Consider the following 20,357-nt stretch of genomic DNA (forward strand, 5'->3'; position numbering starts at 1 on the left):
CTTGATTTATATGTTTAAAATTTTTTAAATTTATTTTTATTATTTTTTGTGGTTTGTTCTCAATATTTCTTTAATAACAGGGAAAATAATAATTCCGAAATGGAATTGCAGGTGGTGACAATATGTGAATAAAGGATGTCCACGATGAAATTGCCACACACAAAATTGATTCGCAAAATTCGAGTTTTCATCCGATTGCCTTCAAATTTTCAGGGATTGAAGAATGACTATTAAACTTCATTTTACCATTTTTATTTACTGTCCATACGCAAATGCCAGCATATTGGCCTTAACCCCGGCTATAAGATTCTTCACAACCTGTGAATCAACCGTTTTTTGCATGTAAACCCGTACTTTCTTCAGTTCCTCGACTGTCTTCACTACCTTAGGTCGTTTAAGAAGGTGCTGCTTCCTAATCGCCCGGTTCAGGAAGGACAAAACTAAGGCTGGGCTTCGAACCTTCAAGGTACAAAAGGCCCCTTATCGCGACGAGAAGCAGAACAAGTCCGCGAAAACCCGCGCCAGGAAGTTGTACCTCAAAATGCTGGCGAAAGTTGAATGCTGCATCATGGAGGACGAAATATATGTGAAGGCCGACTTCACACAGATCCCCGGCAACCTGTTTTTTACGGCCAAGGATAAGTTCAGCGTTCCGGAGCATGTGCACACTCAAAAGATGTCCAAATTTGCGAAGAAAATTCTGGTTTGGCGGACTTGTTCTGCTTTTCGTCACGATTAGGGGCCTTTTGTACCTTGAACGTTCGAACCCCAGCCTTAGTTTTGGCTTTCTGGAACTGGGCGATTATGACGCAGCACTTTCTTAAACGGTAGTGAAGTCGAGGAGCTGAAGAAAGTATGGGTTTACATTAGCCTGCCCCAAATTTGTATGGGAAATTCAAAAACTGTGAAATGTTATGCACTGCAGGCTTGCCCATTTTTGAAGCCCAATAACTTTTTTATCTTAACTCTTATCGAAATGCAGTCTTCGGATGAAATATTTTTCATAATTTAGGCTTTAAGAAAAACCATTTTTGAAAGAAATTTTCCGACAGGAAGCAGTTATTGATGAAAAACTTGTTTTTCATATTTCTCCCGAACAAAATGTCTCAAAATCCCATACAAACTTCAGGCTTGTTGAGCGACCCCTTCCCAAGTTCCAATCTGGCCCAAATTTGGCATGGAACCTTGTACTTGACTTTTAGGCACAATTTTCCCGTATGTTTGGATAACGTGCCGCTATTAAGCCTACCCCCATTCTGATACCTGATTACATGCAAAAAACGGTTGATTCACAAGTTGTGCAGAATCTTATGGCCAGGGTTAACCAATGTGCTGACATTTGCGTATGGACAGTAAATAAAAATGGTAAAATGAAGTTTAATAGTCATTCTTAAATCCCTGAAAATTTGATGGCAATCGGATGAAAACTCGAATTTTGCGAATCAATTTTGTGTGAGGCAATTTCACCGTGGGCACCCTTTATCACTGAATATGATGTTTAATATTTATTTTATCTTCTAAGATGACAGTTTTGTAATCATGCGACCACTCTGAGAATTTTGTACAATTACTTTTATATAGATAATTGAAAATATTTCGGATTTAAAAAAAAGATAAGACATTCTGATTATACTATATTTAGATTGTTTTATTTGTCTGTTTTAAAAATACCTTATTATCGCTTGTTAGCTTTGCAAGTGTGGGTGTGTATAATAGTTCTAGTAGGTATAGATTTCTTTACGCTCTCACGCTGTCTTTTTTTTTAACTTATAAGGTCTGCTACTCTCGGTCAATATTTTTTTCTGCTAAATTTCACGCCCAATCAGTCAATTTAAATTCTTATATATTGGGTACCAAACAGAAATAATGCAATATTTTCTAAAAAAAATCTATTCAGAATATTTCACTGGTTTGTTTGAGTTGAAGCTGACTGGGAGTGAAACTTTTCATTTGTTCCTAGGCTTCATAAAATGAGCAGTACGAAATTTCATCAAAATAGGTAAGTGTAGGTTGGAATGCACATTTATTACTTACTACCCGGAACCGAGACACAAAAACGATTATATCGCATGTACGTAGTTAAATCAAATGGCTACATTAAATTTATTTATAAGTAGGTACTTAAATTGCCTCGCGAAATACTGATCTCAGTTTTTTTTAAGGAAAAAAAATCCTATGCTAAGTAGTTTTTTTTCTGTACCACAAAAACAAATCACCTTATTCCGGACTAGAACTTTTTTTAAGTTATGTATCAACTTATTGATCCTAACTAAAGTTGTTATTATTTCAGTTCAGTTTGATAAAAATTATAGACTTAAAATATTTTTATAAAACCTCGATTTATGAGGTTTAATGATAGTTTTACTAACGGGAAATAAACGAAAAATGCTAAACTGTTTGAGGTGCGCGTTCAAGTTATTATTTTCTTGACATCCTACCACCTTACTTACTTGCTTTTTTGATAACATCATTCATCAATGGGCGAAATAGGGCAGACTACAACTACTCGATGGCTTTTTGATCACATTTTACGTCCTCGATGATAGGATTCACTGCTAATACAATAATTTTTACATTCTCGTGCTGAAATACCGCAATAGTAACACAAAACGAAACAGTATAGAAACTTTCCCAACACAATACAGCAAGCTTGTATGAAGCATTCTTGTGATTATTTCCTATTAAAGGTAATGTTTAACATGACTGCAGTGTGTCGTCTGTTAAATGAGGTTGTCTTAAAAACCCTTAATTTTTTTTTAGTTTTTTCTGTTCTGCACATTTTCCTTACAAAAAACGCAACTTACATCGAACCACTTACTCGGTAGTTGATTTAGGCTTTGATTCGTCTTCCCAGCCGGGTAGTATTATACTTGGTATGTCCGTTCCGGTTGACATCTCCGTTGACTAATCCGGCGACGCTACCACTAGCGCCACTTCCGGGACGTCCTGCCGGGAAACCGTTCGGTTTGGAGCGACTCTCGAACAGAACGTCCGAATCGGTTTCCGAATCCGAGAGGGTCGTTCGGCTGTCTGTAGGGCGATTGGTTATTAAAATTGTATGATTTAACTGATGGACTCTTAGCATTTTTATACAGTAGAAACTATTGGGATAGCGGCTCTCGACTCTGGAAAACCTAATGGAGGAGAACTCAAACAAGAAACGGAAATGGTTTAGAATGGTTGAGACAAAAACACGGGACAACGCTATCGCTCATCATCCAAAGCCTAAGTTATACCTATCAAGAGATCTCTAAAATATTCAATTGGTCAACAGTGTCCTTACCAGAACACAAACATATTGCTCCCCCCTTGGACAGAAGTCGTTCAAGGCAGTAGACAAAGCAAAGCTCGAGTCAACCTCTCTAAAAAACGCGAATGCATCAAATTACATCTCAAAAACTCCGATGTGGCTGGACGCTACAATCATCTCCGAGCAAGTTTGTGAACAGATTGGCCAACCATCAACTCAAGCTCCGTTCTCTTGGTCATTGCACAAAAACGAATGTGATGCTGTACCTTAAGGGCGAGTCATGAGATACTGCATTGCGTGTCACGAGTTAAACAAGTTGAACTCTGCGGCCGCCATCGTGGTCGTGATCCAAGTGAAAATCGGATAGGAATCCCGTAGAAGGTGTTACACGTTACACCATATTTGTGCCAATTCAATCCGGTTCGACATTTTTGTACTGTTTCTTTTTTTCTCTCATTTCTTCTAAATTTTTCGGTTAATGTTTGCATAAGAGGCGCCATACATGATGAGAAACTCAACGAACAGCGTACCCGACTGACGCTTGTTTTCTCGCGGTCCCGAATTTCGCTGAAAATTAGCCAACTTGGAGTTTAAATATCTTTACCGGTGAAATAGTGCTTGATTACCATTGATATTTGGATCAGATGTGTTTTTTACCCAAACATTTTCGCCAGAAGTCGGGTTTTAGTTATTTTCGGTTCAGTAAAAAACGTGAAAATTTTGGACTTGACCGCCTGCGCTTCGTTAAGTTTTTTTTTAAAGTGTTCATGAACTAACTGTTAGATAGTGTGGATACTTTCACCAACACCATGATCTACATTGACATCTGTAGTAGTTGTGGGAGAACAAACCCGGCATCTAGCAAAAGTATTGCAAAATCAAATGGAAAGAAAAATCGATTAACATCAACTGGATAGGTTGTGTGTGACTGTTGGGATGAATCTCAGCGACCCCTCGTTAAACGTAGAGAAATAAATTTTTTTGACTACACTGCCAGCTATAGTTTGTCATTCCTTTGTTAACTGCCAAGCAAATAGAACACGTTTTCCTATTATCTGTTAGTCCCGCGTTTTACTTTCGGCTAATCGCAATTCCCTGGTGTGTCCATTTCTCCGAGATTGTTCTCTCCTACGTACCGGATAGTCCATCCGGTTCTTCAGTGACTGCTGCTCGAGTTGGTTTTACACTGAATGTGTCAGGATTCCCCTACCTCTTATTCCTGAGCTTGATAACTTTCAGTTCTCGTGCGAAAACTGCTGCGTTCGTGGCAGCCTTCTCCAAAAAAAAAAAAAAAAAAAAACTAGCACAATCAGTTCATCCGGTTTTGAAGAACTCTCTTTTGAAGTTGCTAAGTTAAAAGAAGAGCTCGATTTCCTTGGTGTGAAATACGGAAAGCAACTCAGCCAAATAAAAAACCTGATTCGTGATATCGTTAGAATTGAAGACTGCCGAAAGGTGCAGTGCAAGCAACTCGAAAATCTAGGGCCGAAGCTCGAAATAATTGAATCAGCAGCCAAAAAAGCTGACGCGAACTCTCGCAGTGTTTATAGTGCCAAAATAGCTATCATACCCTTCCAACAAGGGGAAAACATCAAGGCTATAATGCTTAAAATTCTCGAACGAGCTGTTGAACATTCCCGAAGATCCGTCTCAAGTTACGTCTCGGTGGTCGAGGGGTTAGCGTGCTAAGACGGTAATCGCTGGTCCACTGATTACATGGGTTCGATTCCCATCTCGGCACTGAATGTTTAATGTTAATCTTAAGTTGTCCATGTCATTTATTCAATCTGAAAAGCCTCAATCGGCTAAGACGGTGTATGTCTTTTAAAAGTTATTGAGTGCTTCCGTTTACCCTCGAAGCCATCCAAATGGACTGACCTGCCGGAATATTACACCCATGATAATCGTCAGCCTCAATAACAGCAGCCTGGAGGACACCATTATGAAGCGATATTTTGAGGAAATCAACGAGCTTAAGCTATACAATTTGAGGAATGATGTTCCCTTGGAATATCGCTTCACCCTGAACGAGGTGCTACCAACATAAAAGGTGTTTATGATGAAATTGCTCTAACTTGTTAATCGTTTTGTAGAATTTAATGAAAATTTGGGTGGATTTAGTTCATAGTGCATTGTTTACATCCTGAAAGTTTTAAAGTCCTGTGATTCTGATCACTCGGGAATCGCGAATTCCACGGTGTGATTAAGCGATTCGAGAAACGATTGACCACCGATCGGAAGGAAAAAGTATTCCGTACAACATCAAAAATCACAACCACGTAGTTGGGGCCTCCGTTCGGGATATGGCTAAGCAGCTGCAGCTAAGCCGAAAGTCCAGAAGGCCAAAACTATGGCTGGGCCTCGAACGTTCATGGTACAAAAGGCCCCTAATCGTCACGAGAAGCAGAACAAGTCCGCCAAAACAAGTGCTGCCTCTCCTGAAGACCCACAACGTCCCAACAATTTTCTGGACGGATTCTGGCGTCATGCTACTACCTCAAGGACGTGCTGAAGTGGTATGCTGATAAAAAGGGAATTTCGTGCCGAAAATGGCCAACCCTCCCAACACTCCGGAGCTCCGCCCCATCGAGAATCACTGGGCGATTATGAAGCAGCACCTTTACATGCAAAAAAAACGGTTGATTCATTAAATTACGAGTAAAATGGTAAATTGAAGTTTAATATTTGTTTGTCAATCCCTGAAAATGTTATGGCAATCGGACGAAAACTCGAATTTTGCGAATTAATTTTGTGTGTGGCAATTTCATCGTGGACACCGTCTATACACTATAATTTTCGAATTCGCAACCTCGCCCTTCGAATGTAACAACAAAAGGTCATCAACTCTGTTTTTGCTCGAAATGGTAATTAACGCCGTTACACACGCATCGACAACTCGGAGCACCTACTACAACTGGCTAAACCCGCTGCGGATTGTGACGACTCATCAGTCTTTTTTGACGCTGCTACTGATATCGTGAAGTCCTCTATCACTTCGAATTTCCTAAATTCCACACTGTTCCAGCCCACTTTCCTCTCACACATCTTACTTTCACACAAATCTTCTTCGGATTGGCCATCCGAATCTACGTTGTTGTGAAACAAGGCGGCGTACACCATGATTTCATTTAGGACATTAGACACATGTATTCCATTTAAGTATCTTCCTTGAGCTAAGTTAACTAAGTTCTTATTGAAACTTCAAGGTTTTCGTAAATAAAAATCACAATTACAATTACAAAATATTTTACACAAATAAGAGTGCAAACCGCAAAGATTAGAAGAAAAAAAAGAGAAACATGCCAACGTCCTGGTGGTGTTCGGGACCCAAAACAGCAACTTCTCGACGGCCCCACTAGCTACGGGCCTTGCGAGCCCGTGACCAAATGGTCGAATGCATAAACAAACAAGCTACATTCATCCAATCAACGCTACCACCAGGAGTCATAACTATTTTCTTCTTCTTCGGTTATACCTCTGTCCGCGGTTTTCACTTCAGCGGTATAGTGTTTGGCGGTTTACCATTTGGCTGTTTGGTCGATTTGGCGGTTTACCATTTGGCAAATGGTCTTGTTTGGCGGTGTTATATTTTGCGGTATGAGTCTTTCCACGGTTGGTCTTTTTGGCGATATGCAACATTTCGCGGAAAGATATTTGCTCAGAAATATACTGAGCAAATGTCTTTTTTCTGGTTTCAAGACGTAAAGCGTACATACATCATTATAGTTCGAACACGCGCAGCGTGAGGAGGCGGCCTCTTGGTTTCGATCTACGTTTCTGAGACGGCCCCGTTTTTTCTAGGTCTACTGAAAACCTAGGAAGGCCCCGTGTTTCTAGGTTAACCCAAAGCTAGGGACAATCCCTTAGCCCGGTCCGCAACGCGAAGCGTAAGGACCATACTTCATCCTAGTTCGAACGCGCAGCGTGAGGAGGTGGCCTCTTGGTTTTGATCTACGTTTCTGAGACGGCTCCGTTTTTTCTAGGTCTACTGAAAACCTAGGAAGCCCCTGTTTCTAGGTTTACCCAAAGCTAGGGACGATCCTCGTAAGGACATCCTCGTAATTATGATCCATGTATCTTGGCCGAACTTTTGAACATTTGAAACAGACCGCGAAGTGACTCAGTTGCCAACTATCCATACCGCCAAATAGTCTTATTCGCAAATTGGGAGACCGCGCAATGTTACAAACCGCTGAAAGGCAAACCGCCAAAAGGACCATATGCCAAATGAGAAACCGCCAAATGGTAAACCGCCAAACAGGTTCATACGCGAAATGTCATACCGCCAAAACGAATACCGCGAAATGGTTTACCGGGATCTGTGATACAATCTCTTCTTCTTTCTACTGCTGGACCGCCTGCTGTTTTGGCCGCACGCAGTCCAAGGGCGGGAAGGGCCAGTGGCACAACTATATGCCCATAACTATTTTGAACACGCAATCGATCATGTTCAATCGGCGGACCCTTTTTTCTACTGGCTGAATGATCAAGCTAGAATAATCTCAAATCCCCTCCGACCACACATCATAAGGCTCGATATTTATTACCATTACCCGTGAAATAGGAAGCATTTGAACAATACTTACAGGAAGGCATCTCCGCCTCATGGCTCCCGATCAGGGAGTACTTTTGAGTTTTGCTCCTGGAGCGCGGCTTGTTGCTCGAAGACCGTCGACATAGGCAGGTAATGCCCCAACAGATACCGGACAGTATCAGGAACACGATGAACACACCGATTATCACGTACAAGATGGACCAATCTACGGAATTGGTTTGATAAAAGGTTAAGAGACGTTTTTGAACATAATTCCCATTTTTTTCAACATACCGCAATTGGCTTCTGCTACCCCCCAGAAGAAGAAAATGTCCGGCATCCAGAAGCTTTGACACATGCAGTCACGTGTTTCGGCGTTACAGACACCATGTCCGGAGCACGTGTTTTGGCAGATAGCTGTTCGTATTCCAGACACCGAAGTCCCCAGAATCGTATAATCTCGCCAAAACTTTTCTTTAAGAATCTTTTCGACCTCCAATGCCGGAATGATCTCCGGTTTGTCTTTGCCCTGAAACATGTTGACAATTTTTGTAAGAAATACTTTTGAATCAGAACCATTTTTCTCACCCCAACTTTTTCCACGTAGAACACAATCAGGACCTGCCCGGTTTTGTGTTCAATCTTCAGCTCCCGAATATGAAGCCGGGCAGTGTTATCACCGATAAGCAGGATCAGCTTTTGTTGCAGCGAATCCAGCTCCGACTGAGTTAGAACGGTCGCTTCCATCGTCAGGGTAAGCTCGACTAAGCTCATCACTAGTGGATCTGGATGCACAATAATACTAACCGTATCGGTTCCAGAAAGCCCCTGCCCATCGCTGACCGTTAGTTTGAATACATATCGACCGGGAACGATGTTTGTAACCTATGGAAAAAACACATAGCTTGAAGGAACTGATTGTTATTTAAGAGAAGGAATACGTACCATCAGAACAGGTTTGGTGTCACTTCCATCGATGATGGTTCCCATTGCTAGACTGCCTGATTCTCGAGTCCACCGGTAGCTTGTGATGCCTAAATCATCGGACGATCGAGTTCCATTCAAAATGATGGCATTGGTTGGTAGAGTGACGCTCTGGTCGCCGCCAGCGTTGGCCACCGGCGGTGTATTTCGTTCTTGGACTACGGTAATTTTTACCCGATCGGTCGCATTGTTGTTTCCTTCGTCCGTTACCGTTAGCTCGAACAGGTAATCCCCAATCGTGAGTGCAGTTGCGTTGGCGATCTGTGGGAAAATGGTGATAAAAATTATCCATTACTAGATCTTCAACATCTAACTAGATGTCTTGGGAATGTAACTTAGCTCAAATGTCGATATATTCAAACACGTGCCTTCAATTGGTTTTTCTTGATAACTTGTTGTATCCAAAAAAAACTGTATGTTTCGACCCTATATTTTATTTGGAGACCAGCGATACAAGCATCGACATTTGCATTTTATGCAACTTCCTGTTGGATTAAAAATGAGTCCAAACGGCTTTCAACGATTGATAATTATTTCAGTGTTGCAAAAGTCGAGGCGATAGATTTGATACCGACAGCGTTGCCAGATCTACGGATTTCTCCGTAAATCTTTAGACCTCCTCTACGGATCTAAGGATCGTTGTCCGAAATCTGCAAATTTTCAGGATTTTCTACGGATTTTTACGGATTATTGAAAATTATAGCGATTTTCTACGCAAAACGGAAATGGATGCTATGGCCAAAAAATGGTCTATAGTTTAATTTTACCAAAATTAGGGTATATTTTTCGTTTTTGTTCAATCTACGATTTGATCGATTTTCAATCTGGCAACGCTGGATAACGGTAACATTCAGAGAGACTGCATTGGGGAGGGGATTAAAATTTTGGACAACCAACCCTTTCGTATGTCTCTCGAAATGAAGATCGCTCTGATGAGAAAGTGCTAGCTTTTCATATGAAGGAAATCGATACAAGGAGCAGTTGGAGGCCACCGGTAATTTGAGCACACCACTCAACGTTTTCTAACTCTGGCATAGAATATTCTAGCGAATTTTGTTATATGAGGTTCTCCGAATCAGAGGGTGATAAATGCCCAAATGATAGTTTCGAGAAAACGCGCTTTATAGTTGAAATGATACATTTTTCATACTTTTTTTCAATTCGAGCAGTTTTAATTTAATCGAAAGTGTTAAAAAATATTTAAAAAAACCTAAGTTTTGCATCAGATGTAGATTAAGGCAAAAAGATTCAAATGGTAAACTTAACTCAATATCGATGATGTTGGCACTTATCCCCCTTTGGTTCTGAGGGCCTCCTATGTAATTATCGAACCATGGATTTTAAGGATATTTCAGTTAAAAGGTATATAATTTTCATGCTTGGTATAGATTATTTGAATCAATTTACTCAGTAATATTCAGTTGACTTCCGGAATTCTTAGTTGTTTTGTTTTCAGCTTTGACATTTACGTACAGATCCAGATGCGGGACATGAAAATTATTTTTCGGGTTTACGATTTTGAATCTCAACTGGTAGATGCCGTTTGCCGTTATAGGGACTTGAAGCCTTGGGATTTGAGCAAAGAGAGGACCCGAAGGTTTACAAATCGGAACTATCGCCGTATGTTTTGAGGTTGTTTGCTTAGAAGTTACACGCATTTTCGAAGATTTTCCCGTTTTCATCGTCGAAAGATTACTTTTTGTTACCGTTGAATCTTTTTCATCCAAATATAATGTGGAGTTTGATAAACGAGTTGTTTTGGGGAATGTATGCAAAGCTTTTTGAGGAGACCTTTTATGCTTGCACAAGCTACAATTTTCTTCACGCTATAACAAATGAAAGAGGTGAAAAACAATTAGTTTTTTTTAAATAAAAAAGTATCTTGTAAAACAAATTTTAGTTTGCTTTTTTTAAAGAATAAAAAAAAAAACTGGTAAAAAATAACAGTAGTTATTATAATATCGAAACTGCATGTATTGATATTTCAGAAGGATTGGCTATGTTTGTCATAATCAAAATAGGTTTAGGAGCCAATGGATAAAATAAGACTGCTTGTGGTTCGTTAAATCAGAGAAATCCAAAGCAAAAGGCGATAATAGGCGATCCTCTTTAAATAAATACAAATAGAAATAGAATAAAGCGTCTCGCGGCACAATTTTATGAACATTATTTCTACAATTTAATCGGTCCATGGCAACCGTTCTCCAATTTCTCGAACATCCCACATTCGCCAGATCATGCTCCGCTTGGTCTAACCACCTCACTCGTTGTGCCCTGTTTTGCAGGACATTCGTCCGGCATTCTCAAAACATATCTTGCCCAGCGTATCCGACCAGCCTCCGCCACCTTCTGGATATTGGATTCGCCGTAGAGTCGCGCAAGTTCATGGTTCATCCTTCGCCTCCACAGTCAGTTCTCCTGTACGCCGCCAAAGATGGTTCTTAACACTCGTCGCTCAAATAATCCGAGTGTGCGCAGGTCCTTCTCGAGTAATATTAACGTCTTGTGCTCGCAGAGGACAACCGGTCTAATAAGCGTCATGTACAGTTTACACTTCGTGCGAGGATTCAGTCTTCTCGAATCGCATGGCTGATGTCATTGTCTGCGGTCACCCGTGAGCCGAGGTAGACAAAGTCTTCGACTTTTTCCAGCTTGTCGCTGCTGATCGTGACTTTATTATTACTGGGCTCGGTCGGTCTCGGATTCGCAGGCCAGCATATACTTCGTCTTGGAGGCATCAATCATTAACCCAATCTTTCCTGCTTCGCGTTTCAGTTTGCGGTAGATCTCCTCCAACGCGGTAGATGATCTGTCGACTATATCAATGTCGCCGGTAAAGCAGATAAGATTACTGGATCTGTTGAAAATCGCGCCGCAATAACACCTTCTAGCGCCACGTTGAACATCATGAATAGTCCATCGCCTTGTCGAAACCTCATGTGCGTTTCGAATGAATTCGACAATTCTCCCGAAATCCGCAAACAGCACTGCGTTGCTTCCATCGTTGCCTTGATCAGTTTAGTCAGCTTCCCGGAGAAGCTGTTTTCGCCTATGAATTTCGGTCGATCTTGTCGTAGGCGGCTTTGAAGTCGATGAATAGATGGTTCGTAAGAATTTGGTGTTCACGGCATTTTTAGAGGATTTGCCGTAATCTACGTTATAGACCTTCCCTCCATGAAGCCGGCCTGCTGACTTCCCATGAATCTGTTTGCTTGTGGCGTTAGGCGTGGAGTAGGATTCGGGACAGCACTTTGTAGGCGGCATTTAGGACAGTGATCGTTTTGTAGTTCTCACAGTCCAATTTGTGGTCCTTTTTGTAGATGGGGCATATAGCCCCCTTCTTCCACTTCTTCGGTAGCTGTTCTTGTGTCCCAGATCCAGATCATCAACCGGTGTAGGCAAACGGCCAACTAGTCCGGGTTCATTTTGATGAGTACAGCTGCGACCTTTTACGTCGTTTGCTGCGCTGGTGATGTTACCCGCTGCCATGGTCTCCTGTATATCGCCGTTCAAGTGTTCATCGAAGTGCTGCTTCCAACTTTTGATCACCTCAAGATTGTCCGTTAGGATGCCTCCATCCTTAGCCCGGCACATTTCGGCTTGCGACACGAAGCCTTTGCGGGATGTGTTGAGCTTCTGAAGAACTTTCGTGTTTCCTGCGAACGATGCAGCTGCTAGAGCTCCTCCTCCTCCAGGCGGCGTTTTTTCCTGGAGAATTCGCTGTCCCTTCCGTTGTCGTTGATTTTCAACTAGCGTTTTTGCCACTATTTTCTTGGAAAAAATACAACATCAATCCATAACTATTTTCTTCCACGGTAGATTTTCTTGAACCCATAGTAACTTTCTCTTGTCTCGTCAATATCTTTCGAGCCATATAGTGTTCATCCGTGTACATCCGATGACAAAATTGTCCATCTTCCTTCCTGTGCAACTCATGATGAATGAGGTTTGCAAGTTCCACGAACCTAATTCCCAGAGTTTGTGGAAAACTTCCAATCTCCCTCCCTCTTTCAATAATTATTGTTTTACAGCATAAATATAGGCCTTTTAATAATTATACTTATTTTAAAAAAACTATCAAACAATTTCACTATCCAGAAGTATCATCAACACTTTTAAAGTCATACAATATTTTTTCGCTTTAATTCAATAAAAAAAAAAACATTTTTACAGAATTATCTGTTATGAACATAATAGTTGACCCGTGCTCGAAAAAAATTATGGTATGTGATGATAGCGCTTCTAATAAATTCTATTCGCTTATTTTCACCATATTTCATTTCTTCTCACTTTCTATCCGTTCTATAAAATTTCATAATCTCAAATCTGTTATTATGCCACACTTCGACTATTGCGCTACAATTTTACTTCATGCATCTGATACACAAACAAAGCGCCTACAAAGAATTCAAAATAGGATCATGCGAGTAGTGATACGATGCAATCGATACACACCAAGTAAATTGATGCTCGACGTACTTCAATGGTTGTCAGTGAAACAGAGAATTGCGTATAACAGTTTGATTTTTATATACAAAATGAAGAACGGAATGTTACCGGCTTATTTAATGGACGGTCTGCAGTACGGCAACGATGTACATAGCTACAATACGAGAAGAGCCCATGATTTCAGATTACCGAATACGAGAAAGGAAATGACAAAACGATCAGTTTTCTATAACGGGCTAAAAATGTTTAACAGCCTGCCGCAGAATATCAAAGACAGTTCACTTTCAAGAAACTGGCACTACAACACGTTATACAGACAATTTGAAATAATGACTAGTCCTAAAAAGGATCATATGCTAGTGATGAAGATCTGACGAAATACCAGATATAAAATTGTACGGTGATGGACATACGCGGGAGTTAGACAAATAAGTCGTACAGAATTAGATAAAATAATGCAAACAAAATTATCCATAGGATAAACTGTCCCTCCCACTTCTAAAGAAGCGTATGGGGTGGAGGAAGGACCCAGTTGGGCCTGTGGGACCATCACAAAAAAAAAGATGTTCTTACTAAAAAGGACATCACTTTTCACCGATGAGGCCGATAAAATTAAGTAGCAAATGTAAAATAATCATGATTAGTTTTCTTTGTTATTCTTGTTACTTTTTTGTAACGTTGAATCAATCAATTTGATTTTATTTAGTATCACTCGTCAGTTAGTTTAGTTTCCAAAAAATGCATACGCAGTTTGCTATTTATTCATCATACAACTCCTTAAACGGAAATGCCATTGGAATTCTTAAACAAATCTTATGTATGTAATGTATTTGTTATGTTGTAAATACATAAATAAATAAAAATTAATGTGTTCATGAAGGTTGTGCAATTTTAGGTTGAACACGATTTATCGAAAAAAGTAGCTGGCAAACGAATATCTTTTGAAAGAATATGCCAATGGCAAAAATTAAGACTTACCGAGCTATTAGCACCCAGTATTGTGGCAGTGTTGGGTCCACTCAGCTGCCTCCATTTCCAACTCGTCAGTTTGGTATCGTCACTCGATTGGCTTCCGTTGAGGGTGGCCCAGTTCTGTGGCAAATTGATTGTGTAGTTTGCACCCGCTCGAGCCACCGGAGGCATATTGGTCGGCATTTTAACAAACACGTGCACAATCGATGTGCTGCTCTGGTTTTTACTGTCTGTAACCTTAAGCTCGAACGCATACACTCCTTCCTCCAGGTTTGAAAGCTGCAGGTACGGGGTACGAGTGTTCTGCATGTCAACGGCTTTCGACTGATCCGAGCTGGCTTTGGTCCACTCCCAAGCCACTATTCCGTGATCATCTTTACTGAGCGATCCATTCAAGGTGACGTTGTTGTTGGGGAGATACACGATGACATTTTGACCAGCGTTAGCTTCCGGAGGGTAATCGATTTCTTTAAGTACTTCGATGGTGGCTGTGGTGCTGTTGGAAAGCTTTTCTGAATCTATTACAGTAAGTTTGAATGTGTACTTCCCGGGCATTGTTAGATCTTTAAGTTCGAGAGTTGGGACTTCTGGGAGCTCTGGTTGGTAACCGAGAGGTCCTTCGACTAGTTCCCACTGGTATGATGCTATTTTGTCATCGTCTTTGGAGGCACTAGCATCAAGGATGGCTTTTTGGTTTGGTAGTTTGACGGTTTGTTCAGTCGGGGTGATGATAACCTCAGGTGGTTTGTTGATTTTTTGCTCTGGTAGGACAGTTATGTTGGGATAGGCTTCTCCGTACCAACCGTTTCGCCCAGTGACCGTAACTTTGAATCGGTACAAACCTTCGGTGAGTTTCGATAACTTGGCTTGTTGCTTAGTTTGGTCGGCGATCGTTGCATTACTGTCGCCTTTTGAGGGTTGTGAAATCAGAGACCACGAGTAGGTATACTTATCGCCGCTAGAATCTTCATCTGGGACAACGTACGCAGTTAGGATTGCTTCATTGTTCGGTAATCGTACGTCTTTAGATAAAACAGAGACGGTCAACTTTTTCACATTTGTTGGCTCTTGATTAGCTTCGTCAGTTTCACCTGATTTGCTATGAATGTTGTCCATAATCAATTTCTGGGCAGTAAGGGTTTGAGGAACAGCGTATAGCTGTTTTTCTTTCATACACTCGCCGTTTCCATTGCGTTCGTAACTTTTCACGCAAGCACACAAGCCTGTGGAAGAAGTTGTTACCCTGACGCACAATTCATTCTTTGGACACGAATGAGGGTCATTAACGTTGCAGGTAAGCGCCGAGAAAGCCTTCTCCGGCTGAGGGTAAGCCCTCGTTTCGTCCATCATTAAATCTCCATATTGATCATTTAAATAACTTGCCGGATATTTTCCAAGTTCATATGGCGAGTTATAATTGTCGCTTATATACTCTCTGTTCTGCATAAACATATTTTCTATTTTCTTAATGAGAACGTCTTCGTCTACTTCTTCCATATCGGACCATCTAAGAGGTGCATTTTCCTGAGAGTAGGGAATTTGAAGAACTTCGGACCAGCTTGTTTCTGTCTCATAACCCCCTACCGGATTGACTAGCACCATTTGGAGCGTCGTGGACAGATTTCTCTTTTTTGTTGGCCTACACAGTTCGTTACTGACACATTTCACGTGGTAGCAAGTCCGATTGAACATAAACGCCGTATTGCAGTCGTCTTTTTTGGCACAGCACAACTGCACACAGGGTCGCAGCGATGTGGCTTCCGGGTTTTCCGTATAGTTCCCCGCATTTCGCTCGCCTATAAAAAATAAAAAAAAGTTTTAATATTCTTTTGCATCTTCAATGAGCATTTGGCTTAGTATATCAAGGGACTGGAAAGTAACATGAAGAAAATCAACTATTATTTTAAAACAGCTTTTTTTAAAATAATTGGAATTGATAAAACATGCGAAATCAGAGAAGCAAACATTTAAAAGGAATCAATGGAAACAATGGGCCACAATAATTTAACTGAATAAAAAGCGAAATCGCCTTATTAGCCCCAGAAACTACTCTTCAAAGCTAGCATCAAATTTTGCGACAAGGTTTTATCAATGAAGCCGATCGATCGATACAACATTAATGTAATAAACCCCCTGCTGATTTTTCCTACATGAATTTGCTTGTTGCATAGTGAGCAGAGACACACGTACATATGTGACTGCCCTTTTTCGCTTACCCAATGGAGCGTAGCCGTCGAAAATTCTTGGCAACATCCGGGAACACGATTTCAGCTCCTGGGAAGGTTCCATCGACGGTTGTGGTTGACCGGAGTTGTCGTTCATTTTACTAAAAAAATGTTCTTTTCGAGAGTGACCACTGCTGCTTAATAATGAGTCGGAAGCTGTCACCCCTTTATCGGAAACTGCTTCTCCTTTGTCGGCCTCTGTCAGAACCATTAAACAAACGAGAAGCACGGTGGCCACCACCATCACATTGTTTTTGCTGCTGAAGGTCGCTATTCTGGCAATGTTGTTCCGTCGATAAATGGTACTTATCATTTTCATATCCATATTTTTTCTGCTTCACGGTCACAGCCTGGTGCAAATCACGAATTCACAATATTTACCGGTGCTTCGGGGTTTCTACCCTCCTGAGCTGAACCTCCAGACGATAGTCAAGAATATTAACTTGATATTTTCACATTACATCCGACTGAATTGCAGTTTTGTCACGAATTATAGGAAAAAGCTTTCCGCTAGCAACGTAAATGATAGCAGATTCCTGACAGATTTGATATCATCATCGGAAATCGGTCACTTCTGAACCTTGTTGTTGTTGTGTTTTGACAGATTGGCCTGAGGGACTGTGCCTCATATCGCCAGTTCGATCTTATACCGTATTCGTTTTCACCACCCGAAAGTTTTGCACCATCCACGCTGAAAACGAGCATGAATCGAGTTTTGCACTCTCCTTTGTAGGTGTGCGTGAAATCGGCAGTGTCAACAAAAAACATCAAGCTGTCAAAAATCCATTACAGCTGGTATTTTGTTTTCGTTTTACTTCGAAAATTGAAATTAAATTTACTTTAGTTGATCATTGTCTTTTAAACAATATGAAAATTTTAGCATGAATTTATGTATTATGTTGAATTGTGAAGATTTCAGATTTATTTTGCTTGGTAGATTCGCCTCTGGCTCTGATGATAACTGCAATACCGGCTAATTCTGGGTGGTCTGTGTTTGCTGCTGCTAGACTGCAGTTACCTTGAAGGTTCCGGTATTTTGAACGTTTATTTCTCGCAAATCCTTCGTTCGAGTACCTATTTCCATTTAAGATTACAAAAAAAAAATTCTTGGAACTCGGATCGCGGAAGTCGGGGAAGAAAATTTTGCTAACAGACCGAAACGAACGAAATTCAAGCTCCCAATGCGGGTGTAGTATCGAACTACCGTTTTTGAAGGGCAACGGGTGGGAATCCGGGACTTGGCGCAACCGAGCATCGTCACCCTAAGGCACAGCTCGAAGCTTGCTGGTAGCAGAGTAGCTTCGATGCAGCTGAACGCTTCTTGCTGTGAAGACCAACTTATAGGACCCTCCCGAACAAGAATACTTTTCGGTTTGGGCGATTCCACCAGATCTTTGGGTTGGCCTTTTTGCACTCTGATTTGCTGCTCTTTTTCGGCATCGCCTGGAACCGATTGCAGCAAGCCTTCTGGACACATTTTTTCTTGGGAGCGTTGTTTGCTTTGGAACGTGCCATCCAGGTGAACTTCTCCGCCTCTGTTGGAAACGACACTGGTATTGAATCCGGAACAAGTTTCCGTTCTTCGGGATAAAAAGAGAAAAAAACAGCTCGAACGCAATTTTTGCGGTATAGAAATAAACCAACCAGCTGATATTTGTTTACATCGGGAAGCACGTGTTTTCAAAATTCATGATAGTATTGGTGAGAGCGCAAGCAACACCAAATATTTTCAGAGTGTTCCACCGTCCACTTTATGGTGCACTACCAGTGCACTACTTATCGTGAAAACGAGCATGAAAACGATAAAAAGTGCACTACCGGTAGTGCACCGGTGCACCACCACTTGAAAACGAATTCTCTATTATTTTTTGTCATTTGACGCCTTTCGGTTGCGTTTTTGTGACGATTGATTGTCACATACGCAAATTTGCCATTTTTATGAATTTTAAAATTTGCTTTAGTTTTTCCACGCAACAAAGTTCTTTATCATTTTTGGCGATTTCGGTTAATTTATTGTAGTTTTCCCAGTGGAAATGGTTTCGGACGTGGTTGTACTTCATACATTTGAGCAGGCAGTGTTCGGTAGTGTTCTTTTCTTGGCACATTTCGCAATCTTCATTAACTACTAATTTCATTTTAGCCAGCCAGTATTCTGAGTAGTCATGGCCAGCCAAAACACGGTTCAGCGTGCGGATTTCTTCTCCATCCAAATCAGCGGTCCAAAACCAAGGTTTGATGGGAAAGTTTGAGAACATTTCGAAAAATTTCAGTCCTTTGCCGTCTCGCAGGGCAATGTCCCGATACCATTGGTTTGTAGCAGATGATAGTTCCTGTTTATAATTCCTGATTGCGTCAACCCAAAGTAATTTGTTGACTACGATAGCATTTGTTTGAACTCCTGTTTTAGCTAGGCGATCGGCATGCTCATTTCCGTTGAGGCCAACATGCCCTGGAATCCACTGGAGTACCGTATTTGTTTTATACAAATTTGTACAAATTTCACCGGTCAAATGATCCCAGCTTTTATCAAACTGGCACGATAATAGTAATTGACAAGCAGCTTGAGAGTCGGTGAGTATAACATTTCTATAAAATTGATCTGTTTCTAAGCTTGGGATTTCTCTCAAAGCTATCTGGATAGCAATTAATTCTGCTGTCATAATACTTGTCGGGTGTTCAAGGCGTAAACTAATCTCTGTTTCTGAATTTGATTCATATACTCCGATACCACAGCCTTCCGTTGACTTAGAGGCATCGGTATAGATTTGTCTCCAAAATAAGTATTCCGTATTAATATGTTCCTTGGCGATTTGTAGCATTGTAGATGTGGACATTTTCTTTTTGTTTATTGGTATTTTCTCTATTTGTGGGCGTACATCTATTTTTGGTATTTCTTCCATTTCGTAGTTTTCGTATACGTTTTGAACCGTTTCCGAATTTTCCAAATACACCTTTTCCATAAATGTGAAACACTTGGATTTCTGGAAATTTGGCATAGGTTGAAGTCTTCTTAGTTGTTCAGCAATTTCGTCATTCTTTTTGAAGTGTTGCGTTATTTTTTTCATGGCGTAATAATGGCGTTTCAAAGAAAGTGGTTCTTCATTTGACAGCGCTGCTAGGGTGTTAATAGGAGTGGTTCTTGTGCATCCTGTGGCTATCCGCTGGCATTGCCGGCTTGATACAGCCAACATTTCCTTGTAGGTTTTCGGTGTATCACCGTAGATGGCACTGCCATATGCTAGGTAGCTCCCGTATAATGCTTTATGGAAAAGTATCATAACTTTGGGGTTGGCCCCCTTTTTTATGCTCCCTATTATCTTCAACATGTTTTGCCGGTCTTTAATTTTCTTTTTCAGTTCTCTAACATGGCAACCAAATCTGAGATTTTGGTCTACGTAGACTCCCAAATATTTATAGTGGCGGACGCTTTCTATTGGAGATCCCCTAACAGTAAGCGCCAAGTCAGTATGTTTTGCTGTGAAGACAATCGCCTTAGTCTTACTTGCGTTAAGTTGGAGGTTTAGTTCAGAGCTGTGCTCAGTAAATCTGTCTATAGCAAGTTGTGCTTTACTTCTTGCTTCTGTCAAAGATTTGCCTCTGACAATCTTAACGAAGTCATCGGCAAATTGTACGGTGACAGTATCTTCTTCGGTATCGGTATCATGTAGCTTAGCTGTATACAGGTTGAACAGTGTCGGCGACATGACGTCACCTTGTGGTAATCCCACAGACACTGTTGACGTGACTGAACCCAGATCTGTTGTAACAATTAGTTGTCGATTGCATAGAAAATTTTTTATCCAATTTTTCACATCTGTGGGAAAACCCATATCAGTGAGTATTGTTTCCAATTTATCAACCTCAATAGCATTGAATGCATTACTAAAGTCGAAAAATATTGCTATGTTTATCATTCCTTTTCTTTTTCCGTCCATGATGTGGT

The 20,357-nt window shown here is 40.9% G+C and overlaps 2 protein-coding genes across 2 annotated transcripts; both read right to left on the minus strand.

Annotated features, from left to right (window-relative positions):
• Positions 1 to 1,627: 1,627 nt before the first annotated feature.
• On the minus strand, positions 1,628 to 17,010 carry LOC129745899 (dyslexia-associated protein KIAA0319-like protein). Its single transcript, XM_055739278.1, has 7 exons — positions 16,406 to 17,010; positions 14,196 to 15,985; positions 8,730 to 9,029; positions 8,373 to 8,669; positions 8,079 to 8,313; positions 7,837 to 8,010; positions 1,628 to 3,030 (listed from the first exon to the last, which is right to left on the minus strand). The coding sequence occupies exons 1-7, from the start codon at positions 16,737 to 16,739 to the stop codon at positions 2,831 to 2,833; spliced, it is 3,330 nt and encodes a 1,109-aa protein (XP_055595253.1). The 5' UTR covers positions 16,740 to 17,010; the 3' UTR covers positions 1,628 to 2,830.
• A 1,317-nt stretch (positions 17,011 to 18,327) lies between these two features.
• LOC129742196 (uncharacterized) lies at positions 18,328 to 19,740 on the minus strand. The gene has a single exon (XM_055734059.1). The coding sequence runs from the start codon at positions 19,738 to 19,740 to the stop codon at positions 18,328 to 18,330; it is 1,413 nt and encodes a 470-aa protein (XP_055590034.1).
• Positions 19,741 to 20,357: the final 617 nt, after the last annotated feature.

The sequence above is a fragment of the Uranotaenia lowii genome, chromosome 2 (genome assembly GCF_029784155.1).
Source record: "Uranotaenia lowii strain MFRU-FL chromosome 2, ASM2978415v1, whole genome shotgun sequence".
NCBI lineage: Eukaryota > Metazoa > Arthropoda > Insecta > Diptera > Culicidae > Uranotaenia > Uranotaenia lowii.